Here is a 20,297-nt window from a genome sequence, read left to right as displayed (position 1 = left end):
GGTCTCCAGCCAATGTGGAGAGTCTCACGTGTCAAACCACATGGCAGAGTCGCCCACGATGATAGAGCCATCGTTTCCCGTGTTCCCACAGAACTCCGCTCCCATCTAACACCCAGGAGCCCGGGGCCTGAGGGCCAAGCAGGGAACGAGGCCACGGGGGACACGGATTCGGAAGCACTGGTCTGACCTGACGGGCCGAGCCCCATTCACGGAGGGCGAAGGGTCTCCCAGGAAGTGGTCGATTTTCCGGTTCCACTGGCGCACAATGCTGGAGACCGAGCGAGAGTCAGACTCCGGTTCTGAGGAGGTGGTGCTGACGGACACCTCCGCACTTGAGTCCAGCATGGCTGGCTTCTGACTCAGCCTCCCAGAGACCCCGTCCGACATGGGCTTGGCCAGGCGGCGCAGAGCAGAGACCTGGGTGAGAGCAGTGCCTGAGGGCTGGGCCTCCTGGGAACACCCGCAGGGGGCATCGCCCCCAAGCCGCAGAGCGACTCCAAGGCTTCTCAGGTGGCAAAGTGAGCCCGGGAGCAGCTGAGCACCTTTCAAGAGAGCTGAGCCTATCTGGGCTGGGTGAAGGTCCGGTACCCTTGGATAGCAGTTTCCCAGAATGCATCAGGAGGGGCTGGGAAGGGGCTGGGATCGAAGCACCGCACCGTCCCGCGAGCTGTACGGGTGCTGGGGCAGGAGGCAGCCTGGACGAGTCATGTGACCAACTCAGCTGCCAGGACCCAGCTCCAGGAATGAGGGAGGGGGACACAGCCTGTTGTGCACGGTTGCACATGGCATGCAAAGAATTCCTCCTTCCTGACCCCAGAAGATCAGCTGCCCCCGGAGACAGGCGTTTCCTCCCTCGCAATCACTGTCATCTCCTGCCTGGTTACTCCTGGCCATAAAACCACCAGGCTCTGTGGGAAATCCACCCCACCCAGGGCCAGCGCCTTGGGAACAACCCAGCATTGGCGGAGCACGACCCACTGGGACAGCAGAGGGGACTATTCCGTCTGGAGAGGCCCCAGGGCCCTGCCCTGCCAATGGCCCGATCCAGGAGCCAGGCCTCAGCGCCCACCCAGTCACGGCCCCGTGAGCGGCTCTCCAGACCCCCGCAGGTGCAGGGGCTGGCACTCACCTCCTGGGTTTTCCTTCACAGCACGATTTCCTGCTGCCGCTTCTGAGACTCCAGCGCCCGGATCTGAAACTGCGCGGGAGAGAAGCCGAGCCTCAGTCGAGTCCTGAGCGGGCGTGAGCCGCTAAAGAGGAACCCAGGGTCTGGGGTAGAACCCATGACAGCAATGGGGGAAGGGGAGGGGACCCAGGGCTCCCCCACCCCCTTGCCTGGGGCCAGCACATGGCATGTTCTCAGTGCAGGCCATGGGCCAGATTTTGATCTCACCAGCAGCGGTATAAAACCTGGAGCAACTGGGGCTAATCGGGATTTATTCTGCTGTAACCGATAGCAGCACTGTGGCATTTGTACCTGCCCTGAGCAGCAACCAGAGATGCAGGAGGAAGCAATCACCTCCTCTGACCTGGGGAAGGCGGAACCTGCCACCCCACCAGGTGCTGATCTCAAGGGATGGACAGACAGATGGACATGTGTTTGGGAGAGGGGACGTGCTGCGCCTTCAGCAGGGGGAGGAGTCCCCAGACAGTCGGTGGGGTGGCTGGTTTCCGCACAGGGTGCCCAGCACACAGCTCCCCAACCAGGCAGGGTTTTACGCTGTTCTATGCTGCCGACCCCATTCCTGGCTTCACAGGACCTGCAGGCCTTGGCCGGCCAGTGGCCCAACACGGGCTCTGAGAGGAGCGGGCCTGGGGGCCAAGCCGGGCACTGATCCCAACGGCCGGGCACCCGAAAGAGCTCTAACACACTGTCGAGCAGAGGTAGGGCAGGACTGAACGTGGAATGTTCTCGATGCAGGCGACGGCTGGATTCACATCGCAGCAGCAGCAGTGTAAATCTGGAGCGACTCCGCTAATGTCAATGCAGTTACTCCAGATTTACAATGAGCGTAATAGAGAGTGGAATCCGGTCCTCTGTTGGTGCAGCGTTTGCTCCAGATTTCCCATCGCCTTGCTCAGCCATCCCTGCGGCTCAGCCCCAGCTTTGCAGGGCTCCCCTGCTGCCCCGTATCCTGAATGGCCCCACTCCCTGTCTCAGCCCTGCCCCGTCACAGGGGCTCCCCTGCCCCTGCCCCACCCTGCGTCAGGGACTCTGGGTGCAGGCTGGCTCACCCAGGTAACTGCTCACCTGTGCACAGGGGAGGGGACCTGACACATCATGCATCAGCGAAGGCTCTCCAGCACCCTCCCCATCTGGTCCCAAGGAGCCTGGCTTGGGGCATCTCCCCAGGAAAGGCCCAGACCCATTGGAGAACCCGCACTCCCCGCTGCACCCTGGCCAGCTGGTGTGGGAGCTCAGAGCCTAGTGAGGGGCACAGGCCCCAGCCAGAGCTGCCCTATCTGCAGAGCCCTGGCGAGGAGCTGGGTTCTCACCTCCTGCCTGCGCTGCTCCTTCTTCAGCTGGGCGATCTCCCGATTCCGCTTGGTCTCCACCAGCCGCCTCCGCTGCTGCTCCTCCCGCATCTGCTTCATCAGTGCCACCTGCGCCCCCGCTCCCCCCCCCCCCCCGACAGCCACACCCAGCATAAGGAGTGTGCACAAGGGGCTGTGCCCATCCACCGTCCCTCCCCAGTTTGAAGAGCTAGCACAAGCAGGCCATGCCCCTCCAGCCCCCTCCTCCTCTGCCCAGCCAGGTACCTTCGCCTTCTTCATCTCTGCCACCTCAGCCTGCAGCTTCTTGAGCTCCCGCTCATAGCGCGACTGGTTCTTGAGCAGGCGAGCACGTTCCTTCTGGGCTGCCTGCAGCTTCTGGAGGTCCCGATTCATCTCCTTCAGCCGCTTCTCGTAGTCCGCCTTGATCTTGTTGGCCTTCTCCTCCGTGTAGCATTCTATGGTGCCTGAAGGGGGTGGCGCAGAGACGCTCAGAGTGCCAGGCTAGGCCGAGCCCATCACGCTCCATCCCACCCAGCTGCCCCCTGGACCCACCAGGCCCCCAGGGAAAGCACCCTCAGTGGGGGGCACTTTAGATTAACTCTTGGCCTCCAGGGACAAGCCTGCCTGGTCCAGCAGCTCAGGAGATGTTCAATGGCCGAGTAGCCCAGACCAGTCATTGCCTGCAAGCCAGAACCATGGGCCTATTTTAGACCAATAACCCCGGCAGCAGAGCAGTGCCAGGCGTGTGCCAGGGACCGCACCGCTCCAGGGACTGGGTGCACACTGTTCTCCTCCAGGCAGCCATTGCTGTTCAGCCCAGAGGGGGATGCTGCTGAGATGAGTTTGGTGGGACTCAGCTGGGGGCAGGTGTCTCAATCACTAAAGTCTCAGTTATAGCATCAGCTGCCCCACTCGGGGAAGATGCCCAGGACTGAAAAGCCCTGGAGTTGGAGCTCTCTGCATGGGCAGGCTACGCTGCTGCTCCAGCATTGGAGAGCCACAGTTTCCTCGCTGGGAGGAAGTCAGGAGCAGCTGGGAGCTTGGCCGCAGATGCCAGGTGGCTTTGCCTCTTTGCCTGGCCCTGTCTCCCTGACGCGTGTCAGAGCTTGGAGCTCCTCCAAGGGAAGGGACTTTCCCTGGGCCCTACACCCACTGTCTCCCCACAGCCAGCGGGCTGCACAGCTGGGAGGTCACGGGGTCACCAGGCCCAGCCCTGATCAAGAGGCGGGACAAGTGGCACACAGCTGAGGAGAAGGATCGATCCCAGGAGCTGGGAAGCCAGACACGGAGCAGCCAGCGGGAATCTCTGGGGACCGCAAGAGGGGCATGGAATGCAGGTGTTAGCGGGGGAATGGTCCCGCTATTGGGGGGAACTTCCCTGGCTTCTGCACTACCCCGGTGAAGTGGGCTAGCGAAAGGATCCGAGTCCTCGCTCCCACTTCCTTTACCCAGAGGCCTCCCTGCCCTTGAGAGCTCCCCTTCCACTCTCCTGTCTGGCAGAGTCCTCGTAAACCCCGACAAGGCTGGGCCCAGGATTCCTGGGGGGCTTGACCCCCAACCCTGCTGTGGTCACCCAGGACAGGGGCTAGGGTGTCCCCACTCCAGGGTACTCTCTCTGCACTGGGCACCTCCCTGACCCACTGATCATTTCATACAATTTAAAGCAAATACAAGTTGTTTAATTAACAATTAACTTTATAAAAGAATAAGGAAAAATGGGAAAGGTTAAAGGAAAACACATCACCCCGCTCTGTGGCAGGGAACATTACAAACAGTGTCTCTGGAACGTCAGGGCAGGTCACCGTCTGTTCCTTGTAGGTCCCAGGCTCCTTCTCAGGCCCTGGCTGTGCTGCAGAGACGCTGTGGGTTGGACACTTGCTCTGGCGGTGGCCACACGCTCTCAGGCTCTAGGTGGCAGGACCCTTCTTCCCAGCGTCGCCCCCGCCCGGTCGGGGTTATGATCCCCCCTCCGAGTCTGGCCTGCCAGGCCTCTTGGCTGAGGTGTCTCCCTATGCTGGGCCCACTGCCCAGGGTCCCCCTCACTCTCCCCAGCTGCTCACCACACCCAGCTCCGGACTGCTCCAGCCCCGGCTCCAGCTCCACTCGGCCTCAGCCCGGCTGCTGCTGCTGCTGCTGCTCTGCCTTCAGCTCCCTGGGCTGCTTCTCTGGCCCCTCTGGCTCTGGTTGCTGCAGCTCTGCCCCCAGGGCAGCTCTGCTCTCTCTGGGCTGTGCTCTGGCTTTGGGGCTGCAGCTCTGCTCCCAGCAGCTCAGCTCGGGCCCCGGCTCTCTCCTTAGCTCGGCCCCACCCTGTCTGACCCAGGCAATTCCAGCTCACCCGGAGGACGGGACCCCCGGCCTCCTGACTCCCTGATTAGCTGCCCGCCCTGTCAATCAGGCTGATCTGGAGCATTGGCCTCTCCCCATTGTCCCTGGGGATTGTCAGTCTCAGGCTCCTGATTTGCCATCGACCCCTCCCCTTTTAGTGCTGGGAGCAGCCAACCAAAACCCCCCCACTGAATGTTAGTAAGGGGGCAACAGTCCCCTTACACAGGGACAGGGCCCAGTTTGGGTCTCATTGGGCGCCGGGAGAACCCCAGGGTTTCTCCTGCCAGCGCTGGCTCAGAGGACCCGTGCGGTGGGATGAGCCGGGGGGTGGAGGGGGCACTGCCCGTACTGAGGTTCTGCAGCACCCGGTCCCTCTCCAGCTGGGTGTCGCGGATCTTGTTCTGCAGCAGGATTAGCTTCTCCTCGGACTGGTGCTTGAGGGTCTGCAGGCGCCGCTGGCTGTTCTCCAGCTCCTCAATCAGCTTCTGCTCGATCTCGATCTCGCAGGTCAGGTCGGCCAGATCAGCCTGGAAATTCACCACTAGAGGTGGGGGGAGAGTCAGGCAGCCAGGCAGCCCCGAGGAGGTCAGGAGGAGAGAGCCAGGCAGCCCTGCACCGGCCCGGAGAGGCGAGGGGCAGTGCCTGGCTCACGGGTCCCCTATGGACTCTGGCATTGCAGAGGAAAGGAGGCAGATGAGGCAGGACTCAGAGGGGATGGCATCTCGCTCCTGCGGTCTTAGCCTTGCCTGGGTACCCGAAGGCGAATGAGGGGGGCTGAGGAGGAAGGGACAGAGCTTGGCAGCCAGGCCTGTGCCACTGAGCACCAGCTGAGCCGGACCACCTTAGCACCCTGACTGGCACCTCGTGCACCTCCAGCCAAGACCTGCCCAGCTCACCCTACAGGCCCACTGCAGCCGCCTACCGCCTCCCCAAAAGGGGCACAGCCCTGAGTCACTGCAGATATCACCGGCCCCAGCCTAAGCACAGAACTGGGCGCCGTGACCTCCGAGTTACCCTTCTCCTCCGCATCGGAGTCCGAGTCCACCAGGCTCTCCTCGCTGCCCGAATCCTCGTCCTCATCCTCACAGCCACTCTCCTCCCGCTCCTCCTCCTCCTGGGAAACAAGCGCAGGGTTAGGGCAGAGATCAGGAGCCTTCGGCCCCTCTCTTATCGTCGCAGGGGCTCAGGCCTCTCCCCATCCGCCACCCCCAGATGTGGGTGAATTAAAGCGATTGCCTCGGAAACCAGTGCCGGAGAGAGGACGTTTGACCCGGGGCCAGGGGCAGGGCTGATCCCTGTGTGCAAAGGGAGTGGGCCATGTCTGGGGAGCTCCCCCCAGCCTCCCCGCTGAGATGGCAGCTGAAAATGAAGGACCTGATGAGAACCTCCGGGACGGCTGGGGCAGAGGGGACACGGTTCACGGGACAAAGCCCAGCTGCATGGAAAGGCCTGTGGCTAGTTGCCCTGCCCCACCTGTTGCCAGGGTGTCAGATGGCACAGGGCACTGCCACGGGGCAGAGGGGACTGTCTTACCCGCCATCCTCGGCCATGCCCTGCCCCCACTCTCCACACCTAGGCGGGGCCAAACAGCAGCAGACTGGCTGCCCTATGTGGGGGTGGTCATGGACCCTGACCCTGCCCCCCGGATCCTCTGCGACTCCCACAGACAGGTTGGGCTTTGCCCCACCTCCCAGGGTGCGGCAGGACACAGCTGCCCCAAGTGCCGGCGAGGCACAGAGAAGGCCGCTGGCATTCTGGCTAGCAATCGGGCTCCCAATGTTGTACTTAAAGTACTGCACAGGATCTTTTCAGGGGGAATAAGGCAGAACGCCACATTTATTAGTAATACATGTATTCATTAACACTGTATTATATGCATATAATATATTACACTTACACAAACACACTCCGTCTTGTTGTTACCAATTAGTTGCTCCCCTTAACTTCACTGGCCAGGTGAGTTAGATGGGGGAGGGGGTGGAGCCGGGCTTCTGCCGATCCGGATCGATGCTCCCATGTTGACAAGACGAGACCCGGGGTCCTCTGCAAGACACCTCACTTTTATAGCAGCTTTCCTTTTATGCAAATCTATACCAGATTCAAACTCTGTGTCTGTGTCCATTGGTCCTTTGTGCTGCTTTCTTTTGAGTGTTGTCCCAATGCTGCAAAGAGTGTGTTTCCAAAAGAAGGTGCTTGCTTCTAACCCCCGAGGCCGTCAGTATGTCTGCTTGTCTTTAATGAGCCCACTTGACACGTTTTATTATTCTTGGGTCTGGCTCCCAGCCCCTCTCCAACAGTTGAGGCTGTCTGGAGGTGCTGCCTTCCATGCCTTGCTCATCCACACCTCATTCATTCAACAGGGCAATTGATTTGGGGGGGGGGGGGGGAAGAGCTCTTGTTCTACAGCTAGCAAAAAGAATTTTTTCTTCTATCTTATTCTATCCTGAGGGGCTATAATATTATACCAAGGGCAATGCAAAGTTTCTAAATGAGGTTTTGATACAAAGTCCCATGAAAACAGAGGTCACACATGGGTAGACCCACCACAAGGTTATATGAAGAGGCACAATGTAAAGTCATATGAAAATTATCAGAGATTGATCTACATTGTCCCCCTTTTGACCTCTCAAGAACAATTCTTGAGTGGTCACCATATAAATTTTTTGTATTTGTTGCAAACAAACCAAACAATTATAACCAGGTGAATATAACTAAAACCATTACAGTTGACTAAACACCAGATATAACATAAACACAAATGCAAACAATTATAATTATAATAATTGGAAATACAACAAAACCATTACAATAATTGGGTACGTTGACAAACAAAATGAGGCCCAAGTTTGATGCTGCAATAGCCATCAAACAATAAAAGTCACTGAGGTCAGGACCTTTTTAAGCACACACAACAAATAAGATTTTGTAGGAGTACCACAGTTGTTATGCAAGGTTAAGCTGATTTGGACTTAAACTAACATTTAGTTGCTAAAATGTTGTAGAATTTTCTATTTTTAACAGTTGTTTTCAGAGGTTTCTGGGGACCTGAAAGATGGGCCCATACAATTATGGGCCAAGGTCTTACAGGTTATGGGGGCCCAAGAACTACCCTTCAGGGCTTGGGGAAATAGAACCAGAGTGCATAGAGGAAAGTGTGGAATTAACAATACAAGCAAATGTAACTAACAATACAAATGTATTAAGAACAAAAATTAACAACAAAATGACTATTAGAGAACCTAACAAAAAATAAACCTGATGCACTGGGGACCAAAGTTTTTTTGGACACAAGTGGTGATTGATAAGTTGGATGGAGATGGGGGAAGTAGAGAGAGGAAAAGACATTTACCCTGTCTAGTGTAGTATCCCCTCTCTCTCTGGACCCAATGCTAACACAGGACACCACTAGAGACAGACACAGAACATGCAACACAGAACACTGAACACAGACTTTGTCATGACACTATAACCATGGTATTTTATAACTCTTCAGCTGGTACCAGCTCTCCTGATGTTCTGGTTCAGATCCTGAAAGATAGAAGCTTGGAAACAAATTAGCACAGTGCTTCACCCTGGCAGAACCTGCTTAGTCTCTGCCACAGTGTGTTTGGTACTTGGGGCTGCACAAATGCTAATTAAGTGGTGCATTTCTTGTGAGTGTAAATCCTCCCTTTCTCTCAGTAAAAGGGGTTAACACTCCATCTAGAAAAAAAATTCTGTTTTAAAATCTCCAGCCATTTTGCCATGGCCTGGAGATCTGAGGCAGAAGCAGGCACTGTTGTTAACTGTTTTAATGGCATTTTGGCCGTGGGAGGAGGAATTTACCCAAATATCCCAAATATCCCCCTTCCCAATCTCCAGAGGGGTCCCAAAGGTCTGCCCCCTTCTGGGGTCTCAAATGTTTCTTCTCCTGATGTTACTGCTGCTGTAAGATTTGAGAGTGCTGTTTTAACTCTCTGTACCCAACCTGTTTTTCAGTTTCTTTATCTATTGCTTGCCTGGGCCCGATCCTGCTTTTTTCAATAAACAGTTTCTTTCCATGGGCACAAGCCTTGTTTCACTACCAATTTAGCAAGGAGGGTGGGCTTTTCAACTAGCCCCCACCCTTCCTGGTTCCATTTCTTAAACATTTTCTTCAAAATTGTGAAATTACCACAATATTACTTACAAAACAAACAAACAAACAAACATAAACCACACTACACTGCCCAAACTCCTATATTCTTCAGAGTTTGGCTTAACAGAACAAGATCTGCATCTTATGTTTTTAACCCACTCTGGGCCAGAGGGAGAGACGCTAAGCTTCCCTCTGTATTACTCGGTTTGCTACCACCGAGGGTTCATACACCAATTATACAAATCCTTCCCCGGATTAGATCCTTCCCCGGATCAGAGTGAGAAACACTAAGTTCTCCTCTTTAGCTCAGTCTTGCTACGGCTGAGGGTGTATGTACCTCTATAACACAATTTAAACCTAAACTCCTATATCCTTCAGAGTTTGGTTAATCCTTCCCCGGATTAGAGTGAGAAACACTAAATTCTCCTCTTTAGCTCAGTCATGAACACAATTTAAACCTAAACTCCTATATCCTTCAGAGTTTGGTTAATTAACTGAAAGTTTACACTCTTTTTCCTATAGTGCCAGGCTTGCTAAAGCTGGCGGTGTGCACACCAGTTTTATAATAACTGTGGATTCTATGCTGTCCGCATTCTCCACCAAAATGTTGTACTTAAAGTACTGCACAGGATCTTTTCAGGGGGAATAAGGCAGAACGCCACATTTATTAGTAATACATGTATTCATTAACACTGTATTATATGCATATAATATATTACACTTACACAAACACACTCCGTCTTGTTGTTACCAATTAGTTGCTCCCCTTAACTTCACTGGCCAGGTGAGTTAGATGGGGGAGGGGGTGGAGCCGGGCTTCTGCCGATCCGGATCGATGCTCCCATGTTGACAAGACAAGACCCGGGGTCCTCTGCAAGACACCTCACTTTTATAGCAGCTTTCCTCTTATGCAAATCTATACCAGATTCAAACTCTGTGTCTGTGTCCATTGGTCCTTTGTGCTGCTTTCTTTTGAGTGTTGTCCCAATGCTGCAAAGAGGGTGTTTCCAAAAGAAGGTGCTTGCTTCTAACCCCCGAGGCCGTCAGTATGTCTGCTTGTCTTTAATGAGCCCACTTGACACGTTTTATTATTCTTGGGTCTGGCTCCCAGCCCCTCTCCAACAGTTGAGGCTGTCTGGAGGTGCTGCCTTCCATGCCTTGCTCATCCACACCTCATTCATTCAACAGGGCAATTGATTTGGGGGGGGGAGAGCTCTTGTTCTACTGCTAGCAAAAAGAATTTTTTCTTCTATCTTATTCTATCCTGAGGGGCTATAATATTATACCAAGGGCAATGCAAAGTTTCTAAATGAGGTTTTGATACAAAGTCCCATGAAAACAGAGGTCACACATGGGTAGACCCACCAAAAGGTTATATGAAGAGGCACAATGTAAAGTCATATGAAAATTATCAGAGATTGATCTACACCAACCCCCACTCCACGGGGGAAGCCTCCCTCACCGCCTCGTTCTCGTCCGTCTCCTCCCCGTTCTCCTGCTGCAGCTTTGGCCTCTTCTTAAAGGCCTCCTTCTCCAGGCTGCCAGGAAGAGACGGGATGAACCGCGGTGACAGGGAAGCCCTGGCACACGGTCCCCTTAGACCATACATCCCCAACACCCTCCATCTCAGAGCCCTTCAGGAACCCAGCTTCACTGCCCTCCAGAGAGACGGGCCAGGCAGTGTTACCAGATGGGGAGACTGAGGCACAAGGAGGGGAAGGGACTCACCCAAGGTCATATGGCACGTCAGAGGCAGAGCTGAGAAAAGAACCCAGGAGTCCTGATTCTCTGCTGTATGGCTTTGGCTTCCCAGGGATGGGGCAGGACAATGTCTGGACCAGCAGGGCTGATGGGGGCTGGAGGGTGCCAGGGCTGGAAGCCAAGGGAGAAGTGGGCATCCCAATAACTATGGTCCTGCCATAATAATGAAGAGCCAGGGGTGGGAGCACCCAGAACAGACCCCCCCGCTCTGTTCCCAGCAAGGAGTTGGCCATCACCTCTTCCTCCGCTGCTTGGTCTCCTTCTTCAGCCGCTCCAGGTCCTGCTTGGCCCGCCGGAGGACTTCGGTGGCCTCTGCCTCCATGGAGACCACGGGGCTGCTGAGCGCCCCCAGGCCTAGGCCTGGAGACGAGCCCAGGGAGTACAGGGGCCTGGAGGAGACCTGCGACAGACTCCGGCGGAGCGACTCGTTCATGGCTTCGCTCTCCAAGAGCTTTGTCCTGGGGATCGGAGGGGCTTTTGGTTACGGAGATCTGCTGCCCTGGGCAGATGTCCAAACACCCCAGGGGAAAAGACACCCCCTCCCCCCAACCTCTAAGGAGGGGTGACCAGGAGAGTGTGTGTCTGGAACCTAAACTGCCCTCGCTCAGCTCGGACAAAGGGGCTCAGGGCTCTGCTCCCGGGGAGGGGTGCTGCAGAAGGACATCGCAGGGAAGGAAAGCTGGCATGGCCACCACTAACCATCTGCATGCCTCTCGTGGGAGCAAAGAGTCACAGCAGATGCCACTTCATGGATTTAGTGCCTTCACTTAGATGGCAATGCAGCCCAGGCCACGTCACAAAGGCCCCAGGGCTTCCCACCAGGTCTGAACGCTAACGGGAGAGAAGCAACCCTATGGCCGACAGCCAGTTCTCAACAGCCACGGTGATACGCTGACATGGCAGCCTAAGGGTTAATCTTCAGCAGCGGCTGCGCTAGACACGGTGGGGCACCTCTGTTTTCTAGCATTACGGACGGGGTCTGGATCCTCAGCGGGAGGGGCGTAAATCGGCATTGCTCCAGGGACCCCAGTGGGACAACGCTGATTTTACACCAGCTGAGAATCTGGCCCAGAACGAGCGAGGGGATTCCTGTCTCCAGGGTTGTCAGTTTCTCCAGCACGAAATCCACATATGAGCAGCACTAGCTATCAGACTGCATTTCAATGTACCCCGGGGAGGCATTTAAGTCTGGATCAGCCAAGGCTCCAGAGAAAGCTTGGGAGCACAAGGGCCGGACAGGATGCCCTACAGGATGGAGACATTTCCATCTCGAATGTGGGGCTTTTATTTATATTTCAGCAGCACCGAGAGAGACGGGATCGAGGCCCTGTTGTGCCAGGTGCTGCACACACCCGTGAGACGGGCGCTGCCCCAAAGCACCGACAATCTAAATGGTCGCATCAGACCAAAGGCAAGAGAGGGGGAAGTGACTTGCCCGAGGTCATTGGCAGAGCTGCGATGCCAGCCTACTATTTGAACCCAGTGCCCGCGGCACCAGTCACCCAGCCGGGAGCGGCAGAGCCAGAGAGGGAATCTGGGCCTCCAGAGCCCCAGGTCAGCAGCCCCCCCGCTAGCCCGCACTGCCTCTTTGCAGGTCCTCTCAAGCTGCACGCGATACGTGGCCCCCCCAGACGGGCGGAAGGAGAGAACGTGACCCACGCCCACCTGAGCTCCTCGATCTCCCGGATGTAGTTCTGGATCAGGGCGCCAATGGCCTCGTTGCCATCACCTGGAGGGACAGAATTAGGATCACGGACTAGATCAGAAACACCTAGGAGCTGGGCTGCCACTCAGCTGCCCTTGGACCTGAGCTCTGGGGTGACTGTAATTTTCGTGGGACCGATCCGCATGCCCCACCTCGCATACACGTTCTCCGGAGGTGCCCATCCTCACCTGCCTTGGCCAGTATCAAATTGGCCTCCTGGCTCATCAGGTGGGTGACCTCGCTGTTGATGGCATCAATGGCCTCCTGCATGGCCTTCACCCTCATGCGCAAGGTGGCGTTCTCCTTCTGGAGCATGGCGTTCTCCTGGAACAAGTCACTGTAGCCCTCGGCGCCGTCCTCCCCGATCACACGCTTGCCCTGCGGGGAGAGGAGAAAGGGAGATGCAGAGAGGGCAAAGCCACAGCGTCGGTCAGCCCTGGCCAAACCCAGCCGGCCACGTGCTCAATGGCGCCATACTGAGGAAGATGGGTAGGGTAACCCTACGTCCCGTTTCGGCTGGGACAAGTCCCTTTTTTAAGCCATGTCCCGGGCGTCCCGACTTTTTTTTGGCAAAAGTGGGCATTTGTCTCCAAGGGCAAACGGGACAAACACCCAGTTTTGTCAAGAAAGTGGGGTGCAGAGGAACGTGGGGGGGGAGGCCGGGATCCAGCGGGGGGCAGGCAGGGCTCGGGTGAGCAGCGACGCTGGCCCCAGCCTTTGGGAAATAGTCGGCCTATCCCGTATGTGCTTTGCTGCTCGCCCCAGCCCTGCCTACCCTCTGCACAGGGAGGGGGGCTCGCGTGAGCGGCTCAGGCCAGCCCCACATGGGGGGAGGGACTCAGGCGAGTGGTTCGAGGCAGCCCCGTGGGGGGGGGGAGGAGGAGGAGGAGGGGCTCAGGCCAGCCCCACGGGGTGTTCTGTTTTCCCTTTGAGAAATATGGTCACCTTAAAGATGGGTCACAGCAAGAGGAGCAGGGAAAAGGCGGAGACTCAAAAAATGGCAAGCGTGCCCGTGGGAAGGCCGTGCTCGGGGGACAGCAGAAACAGGGAGCAGCTGACATGCTGTTGGTGCCTTTTACTCAGGTAAGGTACTGATCTGAGCCCCATGATGGCAGGAGCTGAGCACCTCCCAGTTTAATGCATTTACCCTCATGCACCCCCAGGGGGCAGGGCAGTGCTCTGACCCCGGCTGGGCAGCTGGGGATTGAGGCCCTGAGGCTAAGGGAGTTGCCCAAGGTCACACGGGGAGTCTGTGGCAGAGCAAGGACTTGACCACAGGGCTCCCAAGTCCCAGGCCAGTGCCATGACCACTGGGCCATCCTTCCTCTCGGGCTGGGGAGATACATGACTCAGCTCAATAGCAACCTCTGGCTGCCTAAGGGCTGGTGCTCATGGGAAACCAGTCCAGCCAAGCTCAGCATGAAGCAGGATGTCGGATATGCCGCACAGGACAGGGATATAAAGCAGGAGGTGCCTTCCCAGCTCCGAAACATACCCTGAAGCCTTCTCCCTGTTCAGACATGACATACAGCCCTTTAACAGCCTACCTCGCCATAGTCCCTTGCATCCTACCCACAAACTACAGCACCACTGAAACACAGCCATCTCTGCGGTGGAGCCCAGAGCGGTGGCCAGAGCCCCTCCCCCGCTTCCCCCCTCCTCCACAGTCTCAGCACGCCACTTGGGCGGGGCGGAGCCAGACATCTGCTCTAAGCCAAGTGGCACGGTAAGGGGGCCGGGGAGTTGGAGAAGGGGGGCAGTCAGGGGACAGGGAGCGGGGCGGGGGTTGGATGGGTCAGGGGCTCTGGGGGGGCTGTCAGGGGGGCAGGGGTGTGGAGAGGGGTCGAGGCAGGCAGGAAGCAGAGGGGGTTGGATGGGTCGGGAGTTCTGGGGGTCCTGTCAGGGGGCGGGGAGCAGTTGGATAGGGCATGGGAGTCCCGGGGGTCTGTCTGGGGGCAGGGGTGTGAATATGGGGTGGGGATGTGGATAAGGGTTGGGGCAGTCAGGAGACAGGTAGGGTCCTATGGGGGCAGTTAGGGTTGGGAGTTCTCAGGAGGAGGCAGTCAGGGGACAAGGAGCGGGGGGGGGTTGGGGGTACTGAGGGGAGTAGTCAGGGGGTGGGAAGTGGGTTGGAGTGGATGGGGGCAGGGCGGGGCTAGAGCGGGACTTCCCCCTCCCCCCAGTGTCCTCTTTTTTGATTGTGGAAATATGGTAACCCTAAGTTAGTGGTCTGTGCAGCCTGGCTTATGGGAACCATCCTGGGCTCCCAGTGTGGTGGCCAAGCCTGGATGTGTCGGTGAAGGTGTCAGAGAGCAGACAGAGAGAGGCACAGAAGAACAGGGGTCTCATCTTTCAACTCTGCAGCTTGGACACACCCTCGTGCCTGGGCTCCCGGCCTCTCCTGCCTGGGGTCCCCTGCACCTTGGTCTTGCCTAGTTCACACCCAGCTAGGGCACCCCGGCTCTCGTCCAGCTGGCACTCATTCCGCACGCTTAGCCGCGTCCAGACCCTGGCACCTAGCTCTGGTACAACTGGCTCCTCGCACCCAGAGCCTGGGCATCCCTGGAACCGGGAGTTACCCAGGTCATGGGGGCTGGGGTGGGAGGAGACTGGGGGGTCAGAGGGAGGTCTCTGCAGGGTGGGGGAGGTTCCATGGGGGGGATTCCACGGGGAGTACCTGGTTCTTGTCCAGCTCGCAGTTCTTGTATTCGCTCTCGCCCTGCTCCTGGAAGGTGGCGATGACAAAGCCGACGAAGAGGTTCATCATGAAGAAGGCGATGAGGATGATGTAGATGATGAAGAAGATGGCGATCTCCACCCGGTAGTTGTAGTGGGGCCCATGTCCTCGGTGTGGGTGTCAATGGCCTTGTACAGCAGCCTGGGGGGTAGCGAGTAGAGAGCATGCAGTTTACCAGGCTGCATGGGGGGGCGGCTCAGTCCAGCTGAGCTAAGGCAGAGAGGTCAGGACATCCCAGACAGCTGCTTCCCCTTTGACTGCACTGGCACCTCTGTGCCCCTGATCGGGGGTGGGGGGTCTGACCCCTCTCTCCATCTTCGGGAGATTCCCCAGCCAGGCAGCAGCGCTAGTGGGGTGCTGGGATCTCCCCCCGTGCAGCCTGACCCAGTGCCCGGCCCCCATGCTGCGTGCTCCCCCCGACGGACTCACTGGGGCCAGCCCTCGAAGGTGGAGACGGTAAAGAGCGACATCATGGCTGAGAGGACGTTGTCGAAGTGGAAGTCGTTGTGCACCCACTCGCGCGGGTACAGCTCTTGCTGCTTGGGGCCGCTGTCCATGTACACGATGAAGTTGCCTCTGGAACGGGAGGCAGCGGCGCATTTACAGACGAGGGGTGAGCGAGTGGGGGACTGGGCCCAGAAACTCTCCGGTCCCCTTGCCCATGACACACACGTGCCCGCCTGCTGAAGACTCCATGCTGCTCAGAGCACGTTACTGTCTCACCAAATCAACCTGGGGAACTCACAGCAGCAGGAAGCCAGAGGCCAGTGCTGGTCGCGACAAGCACCATGGCCGAGTATGCGAGTTCTGACAATAACAGGAATCGGCAGTCATGCAATCAGGGTGTGCTGAGGAATGATCACATGTGGATGCCAGGGCTACAACCCATCTACAACCTGCCCAGCAGCCTCACCAAGATCCACCCTTGGTGCCTCTCCCCAGAGTACCTGGGATCAGGTGGCAGCCTGGATCTACAGGCTGGAGCAGCTTGGCAAATCCCACCACATGCCTGGCAAATCCTGCCATCCAGGATGAGCTCTGCCCTTCCACAGCCAGGGAGACTCATGCCCCAGGGCAGCCCCCTATACACCCAGACACGTACTTCACCCACTAGCGTGTCTGAAAGGGGACCTGCAAAGGTGACATAACACCTGGGGATATGGGCGGCACGTGACTCCTCCATTTGGGGAGGCTGCGTGTGCCCAGATTATGGCCCCGCCCCTGCTCCAGCTCCTGCCCCACTCATCCCCGCCTGCGCCTCTTCAGCCCCTCCCCTGGGGTTCCCCTGCCTGTCCGCCGGCTTCCGGCCGCTCACCCCTCGTGCATGCGTGTGTCTCTTCACACCCTCCTTCAAGGCTCCCCTGCAAGCAGACTGGAGAGAGGAAGAGGACAAGTGGGAGCGGGAACTCAAGTGGAGTGCGGGCAGGACCACAGCCAGGGTGCCCACCCTTTTGGCAGCGGTGCGCTCCAAAGGCGGCAGGCCGTCTGTTTGGGGAGGCTTAGCCCCCTCTGGCCTCTTATACCCACCACCCATGCCTGGGGGCTGCCATCTTCTGCTCCTGCTTTTGATGATGAGTGAAGAAGGCCTGAAAGAGCTTTCCCAGGTCGTTCCATAAAACACAAGACAGTCCCAGGCTTAGGGTTGCCAACTTTCTACTCACACAAAACTGAACAGCCCTGCCCTGCCTCCCAGGCCCCGCTCCCTGCTCACTCCCTCCGTCACTCGCTCTCCCCACTCTCACTCACTCCCTTATTTCCACCAGGCTGGGGCAGGGGGTTGGGATGCGTGAGGGGATGAGGGCTCCGGCTGGGGATGCGGGTTCTGGGGTGGGGCCAAAAATGAGGGGTTTGAGGTGTAGGAGGGGCTCCGGGCTGGGGGATGGAGCTGAAGGGTTCGGAGTATGGGAGGGGGTTCCGGGCTGAGGCAGGGGGCTGGGGGGTGGGAGGGGGTACGGGCTCTGGGCTGGGGTGTGTGTTCTGGAGTGGGGCCAGAAATGAGGGGTTCAGGGTGCGCGAGGGGGCTCCGGGCTGGGGCAGGGGGTTTGGGGGTGGAGGTGCAGACTCGGTGGGGCTGGGGATGAGGGGTTTGGGGTGCAGGAGGGTGCTCCGAGCCAAAGGCGTGAGGGGGATCAGGGCTGGGGCAGGGGGTTGGGGCGTGGGAGGGGGTCAGGGGTGCAGGTTCTGGGCGGCGGTTATCTCAAGCAGCTCCCGGAAGCAGTGGCTTGTCCTTCCTCTGGCTCCTACGTGGAGGTGCGACCAGGTGGCTCTGCGTGCTGCCCTGTCCGCAGGCACCCCCCCTGCAGTTCCCATTGGCTGTAGTTTCTGGCCAATGGGAGCTGCAGAGCTGGCACTTGGGGCGGGAACAGCGTACGGAGCCCCCTGGCTGCCCCTACACATAGGAGCCAAAGGGGGGACATGCTCCTGCTTCCAGAAGCCGCGGCTGACTTATCCCTGCTGTGCCGCTGACCGGACTTTTAATGGCCTGGTCAGTGGTGCTGACCGGAGCCACCAGGGTCCCTTTTCGACCAGGTGTTCCGGTCAAAACACGGACACCTGGCAACCCTGCTAGTGCCTTAACCATTGGCCTGGCCTTCCTCTGGCTTACGAGTCCAACTCCTCCTTGGTCCTGGCCATTCAACACTCCCCTCGGCTCCCTGCCCCCTAGAGCAAACTGCCCTGTGCTGCAGGCTTTGCTCTGCATAGAGACCCACGCCTGGGCTCCTCTGCTCAGCAGGGTCCCGGGAACAGGCTGTGAGCACAAGAGACAACAAACCAGGACTGGTTCCTCGCCTTCCCCACCAGTCCCCCCTCAGGCAATGACACCCCCCCCCCGGTCCCTGCGCTCTGGCTGCGAGGTACATGCAGTGATGACAGGGGGCGCCTACCTGCATTCCTCTTCTGTCATCTTGGCCGGATCCGTACAGCTGCTAAACTTCCCCTAGGTTTAAGCAGAGAGCAGAAGAATCAGGGATTGTACTGTGAACCGCAGGGGGCTTGACTGATAGACCTGGGGAGCAAGGACAAGGGCAGCTGCTGGCAACTGCAGTACATCCTGACATGACCCCACGGCTTGGCCCCGACCCAGGGGGCAGCGTCTCCACGGCCCATTCCAGCCTGAAAGGGGCTGGTTAGTGCCAGCCGTGAGCGTCTGGGCCCTACCCCAGCTGGGCCTTTCCTTAGAGGTGCTTAGAGCCCAGCCAGATGTGCCAGCCCTCAACTCTCCCTGCGCAGTCAGCAGCACTGACAACCCCTAGGAGCCCTGCAAGGCCCGAAGGCCAGACCACTGCTGCAGCAACCCGTAGCACTTCTAGCCAAAGAGTCACGTCAACCTCATCCATTCGCACAACAGCGCAAGCGCAGACCTGCCTGCAGTGCCACGGGTGGTCAGGAGGAAACACCTGTGATCCTGCAACACGGTGGGGAGCTGGAGCGGGCGGGGGAAACCGAGTCACAGGTGGGGAAGGGACTGGCCCAAGGCTACCTGGCTGGTCAGCACCAAAGCTGGCAAGAGACCCCCAAATTGGCTGACTCCCACTGGGCCATGGGGCTGCCTTGCGTGGGCACAGATTATGCATACACTGCCCTGTTCTGCCTGCAGCGTGCTGGTACCCCCAAGGGGATGGCCGGGGATGGTCCTCGGCCTCCCCCTGAGTTTCTGACATGGGAGAATCCCCTCACTTAAAAGAAACGAAGAGGAGCCACTTCCTGGAGCTTCCCTGAGCTCAGCTCCACCCCAGCTCTCCCCAGGACAGGGAGGGTTGGGGGATACCAGCGCTGGGTTCTGGCCGGGAGGGGCTCTCACCTTGAAGAGCTGCACCCCGATGCAGGCCAACATGAACTGCAGCAGGGTGGTGACAATCACAATGTTGCCGATGGTCTTGATGGCCACGAACACGCACTGGACTACATGCTAGAGAGAGAGAGAGGCCAATGCAGAGATGGGCCAGGCCTGCAGCACCACGACCTGCTGTGGGTATCGGCCGTGCCCCTGTGTAGGGGAAGGGGCCATCCCAGACACAGACGGGGGACACAGCACCACACCGGTGTGCAGGGGACACGGCCGTCCCAGACACAGATGGGGGACCCAGCACCACACCAGGGGAAGCGGCCATCCCAGACACGGACGGGGGACCCGGCACCACACTGGTGTGCAGGGGAAGCGGCTGTTCCAGATGCAGCCAGGGGACCTAATACAAAACCAATGGGTTGCCTCCCAGCTGCCCACAGACACCTAACAAAACACCCGGGTAAGAGTGAAATCAGGTGGCCTGAGCCCTGGGACGTGCAGTCCTGGGATCCTGCTCAGATGGCCCATGATCTGGCAGGTCCTGGATTCCTGGGGCAGATCTGAGGGGGGCCGTGTCCACCCCCTATGGAGGGCCCTTGTCCCCGCCTTGCTCTCACCTTCAGCCCCTTCGCTCTGTTAATGGCCCGCAGCGGCCGCAGGACTCTCGGCACCCTCAGGATTTTCACCACGGAGATGGCGCTGGACCTGGGGAGGGCGGGGGGAGACGGGGTGACTCAGCCAGCTTGGGGTCTGGCCAGACAAATCAGCTCCTCATACGCTGTCAGGAGCCAAACCGGCCTGCAGCGATGCATCGGGGGAGAGCCAACACCTGTGCCCCTCCAACATGGGCAGGGGAGCTGTACCTGCCAGGGACAGGAGGGGGCAGACTGGGGGGACAGGCAGGCGAGGAAGGGGCATGCTGGAGGGGGCAGGCTGGGGGACATGCTTGGAGGGCAGGCCGGGGGGTGCAGAGCAGCAGGGGCAGGAGGGGGCAGTCTGGGGGGAATGCTTGGGGGGCAGGCCGGGAGGTACAGAGCGGGAAGGGACATGCTGGGGAGACCGGCTGGCGGTGTGCTGCAGGGGGCAGGCTGGGGGGTGCGGAGCGGGAGGGGGCGCGCTGCGGGGCAGGCTGGCGGTGTGCTGCAGGGGGCAGGCTGGGGGGGTGCAGAGCGGGAGGGGGGGCGCTGGGGGGCAGGCTGGCGGTGTGCTGCAGGGGGCAGGCTGGGAGGTGCGGAGCGGGAAGGGGCGTGCTGGGGGGGCAGGCTGGCGGTGTGCTGCAGGGGGCAGGCTGGGGGGTGCAGAGCGGGAGGGGGTGCGCTGGGGGGCAGGCTGGCGGTGTGCTGCAGGGGGCAGGCTGGGGGATGCGGAG

At 58.6% G+C, this 20,297-nt stretch overlaps 1 protein-coding gene across 1 annotated transcript in view; it reads right to left on the bottom strand.

Annotated features, from left to right (window-relative positions):
* LOC135978247 (kinesin-like protein KIF21B) overlaps window positions 1-19,633 on the bottom strand; it is a gene marked incomplete at its 5' end in the record, with an annotated part of 37,164 nt that extends 17,531 nt beyond the window's left edge. Inside the window, 16 exon segments of the mRNA XM_065579249.1 lie at window positions 188-417; window positions 1,130-1,198; window positions 2,497-2,604; window positions 2,761-2,960; window positions 5,171-5,362; window positions 5,836-5,935; window positions 10,401-10,476; window positions 10,936-11,157; window positions 12,365-12,428; window positions 12,593-12,782; window positions 15,082-15,236; window positions 15,239-15,282; window positions 15,571-15,717; window positions 18,027-18,079; window positions 18,944-19,051; window positions 19,546-19,633. Of these exon segments, the coding sequence (XP_065435321.1) occupies window positions 188-417; window positions 1,130-1,198; window positions 2,497-2,604; window positions 2,761-2,960; window positions 5,171-5,362; window positions 5,836-5,935; window positions 10,401-10,476; window positions 10,936-11,157; window positions 12,365-12,428; window positions 12,593-12,782; window positions 15,082-15,236; window positions 15,239-15,282; window positions 15,571-15,717; window positions 18,027-18,079; window positions 18,944-19,051; window positions 19,546-19,633 (2,046 nt within the window).
* Between the last annotated feature and the right edge of the window lie 664 nt (window positions 19,634-20,297).

This window comes from Chrysemys picta, unplaced genomic scaffold (genome assembly GCF_011386835.1).
Source record: "Chrysemys picta bellii isolate R12L10 unplaced genomic scaffold, ASM1138683v2 scaf181, whole genome shotgun sequence".
Lineage (NCBI taxonomy): Eukaryota > Metazoa > Chordata > Testudines > Emydidae > Chrysemys > Chrysemys picta.
This window is presented reverse-complemented; position numbering and strand designations above follow the sequence as displayed.